The 2,377-nt window shown below is 38.7% G+C and overlaps 1 protein-coding gene across 1 annotated transcript; it reads left to right on the top strand.

The window, feature by feature from the left end:
* Positions 1–365: 365 nt before the first annotated feature.
* Positions 366–2,078, top strand: LOC148543794 (uncharacterized). Its single transcript, XM_088497974.1, has one exon. It carries the CDS (start codon positions 366–368, stop codon positions 2,076–2,078), a length of 1,713 nt encoding a protein of 570 aa, XP_088354100.1.
* The last annotated feature ends 299 nt before the right edge of the window (positions 2,079–2,377 follow it).

Raw genomic sequence — 2,377 nt, forward strand, 5'->3', positions numbered from 1 at the left:
GATTGATTATAGTGAAATTCCATCATGTTTGTGATGGAGACTGGATGTAGGCTGCACTGCACTTAGCAGCTGAACCAGGATATATCTGGGTGTAATCTTTCCTCTCTCCAACTCCATTTCTGTTTTATACTGCACAGGAGCAAAAATCAAAATGTCTCGTGGCAAGTGACGAGCAAAAACAAAAAGTCTCGTGTCCAGAGACGAGCTAAAACAGAAAAGTCTCCTCTGAGTTCAGCAAGTGTTAGCAACATAAAAAAGGGGGCTAAGATTCAACCCCCCCCTTCTCTTAGCCACTGAAACCATCAATTGGTATCAGAGCTTGGTCTCAAAGAGATCAAGCTTTGCAGCTTGGAGTAAAGATCCTCATGACAGAAAACAGTGGCGCAAATGTGGTGTCCTATAATCTAACTGAAGGTCAATCAAGCAACAGACCTCCTCTTTTCAATGGGAAAAACTATACCTATTGGAAGGAGAGGATGAAGATATTCGTACAAGCAGTGGATTACAGACTTTGGAAGATTATTCTCGAAGGGCCTCAATTTCCAACTATCACAAGTGCAGAAGGAGTTGTTTCTCTCAAACCAGAAGCAAGATGGACCGAGGAAGATAGGAAGAAGGTGGAGTTAAATGCCAAGGCAATAAATCTGCTCAACTGTGCTATAAGCTTCGAGGAGTACCGACGGGTATCAAGATGCACAATGGCAAAGGAAATCTGGGATAAATTGCAAATCACCCATGAAGGAACCACCATTGTGAAGAAGACTCGGACAGACATGTTGAATAGAGAGTATGAAATGTTTGCAATGAAGGAAGGAGAGTCCATTGATGAACTGTTCGAACGGTTCAATGCTATCATTGTTGGCTTAGATGCTCTGGGAATTACACATTCTGATTCTGTGCTAGTGAGAAGAGTGTTGAGATGTCTCACAAAAGAGTGGGAAACTAAAGCCTTAATTATTTCTGAGAGCAGTAGCTTAGACTCCATGACTCTTGATGATTTGAGAGGAAATCTTCTTGCTTTTGAAAATACCTATTTGAAAAAAGATACAAAAAAGAAAGGAATTGCATTTTCTTCTGTGACTAACCCTCTGGATGATGAATCCAGTGATAACTCTTCTGAAAATGAGTTTGTTTTATTTGCAAAAAAATTCAGGAAAATGGCTAAGCTCAAAGGCAAAGGCAGCAGCTCAAGGAGGATGAAGAAAGACTTGAGCAAAGTAATTTGTTACAATTGCAAGGAAATGGGACATTTCAAATCTGGTTGTCCCAAGCTGAAAAAGGAGGAAAAGCCGAAAAGGGGAAAGAAGAAAGGACTGATGGCCACATGGGAAGACTTGGAGAATGACTCTGATGATGATGATGAAGAAACCGAGACTAAGTCACAAACATGTCTCATGGCAGACCACATAGATCAGGTAGTCTTTCATAACCCTAACACTGAAGATCTTCATCTTATGATAGACCACCTTTCTGAAAAAATAAGATGTTTTCTGCTGAAAAATCAAGAACTTGAACAGCAAATTACCATTCTTAAGGCCGAAAACAGTTTTCTAAAAGAAAAAGTGAGAGAGGCTGAAACTGCTTGTGATCTTGTTGAAGAAAATAAGCAGTTAAGAGCCCAAGTTAGGAGCTGTGAAAGTAACCATTGTGTTCTTGCATATGTGGACTGTTTTAAACAAAATGAAGAATTGCTTAAAAAGGTTAAAAGACTTGAGGAAGACTTGGCCAAATTTACACAAAGTTCTGAAAGTTTAAATCACATCTTGGCTAGTCAAAAACCTCTTTATGATAAGGCTGGGTTGGGGTTTCATAAATCTGAAAATTCACATTTTGAAAATATTGCTTCATCTTCTAATGACACAAGATTTCAAGATCCCACCTACTTTAACAAAAAGGCAACTCCAAGGTTTTGTAGACTATGCAATCGGAATGGACACTTTCCCATTCAATGCTTTTTCGGTGAAAGAATAGTTGGTGACAAAGTTTATAAAATTGTTTTTGATTACAATGGCTTAGGACATAGAAGATGGTTTAACGTAAAAGGATCCAAAAAGATTTGGATACCTAAGGTTACTTAAGCATTGTTTTGTAGGTGTGCCTAGCATCCAAAAGGAAGGAAAATGTGTGGTATATGGACAGCGGATGCTCTAGGCATATGACCGGAAAGGCAACCTTCTTCATAAAGCTTGATGACTATGATGGAGGACTTGTCACTTTCGGTGATGATGCAAAAGGAAAAATTGTGGCTGTTGGGAAAGTTGGTAAAAACTTTTCTTCTTGTATAAATGATGTTCTCCTTGTACATGGCTTGAAACATAATTTGCTTAGTGTTAGTCAACTTTGTGATTTGGGTTTTAAAGTTATCTTTAAGAAATCT

The sequence above is a fragment of the Arachis ipaensis genome, chromosome B9 (assembly GCF_059453495.1).
Source record: "Arachis ipaensis isolate K30076 ecotype BB chromosome B9, ASM5945349v1, whole genome shotgun sequence".
NCBI lineage: Eukaryota > Viridiplantae > Streptophyta > Magnoliopsida > Fabales > Fabaceae > Arachis > Arachis ipaensis.

What these genes read in the sequence shown, in the direction of transcription:
- LOC148543794 (XM_088497974.1), top strand. Translation starts at nt 366, where the DNA reads ATGACAGAAAACAGTGGCGCAAATGTGGTGTCCTATAATCTAACTGAA.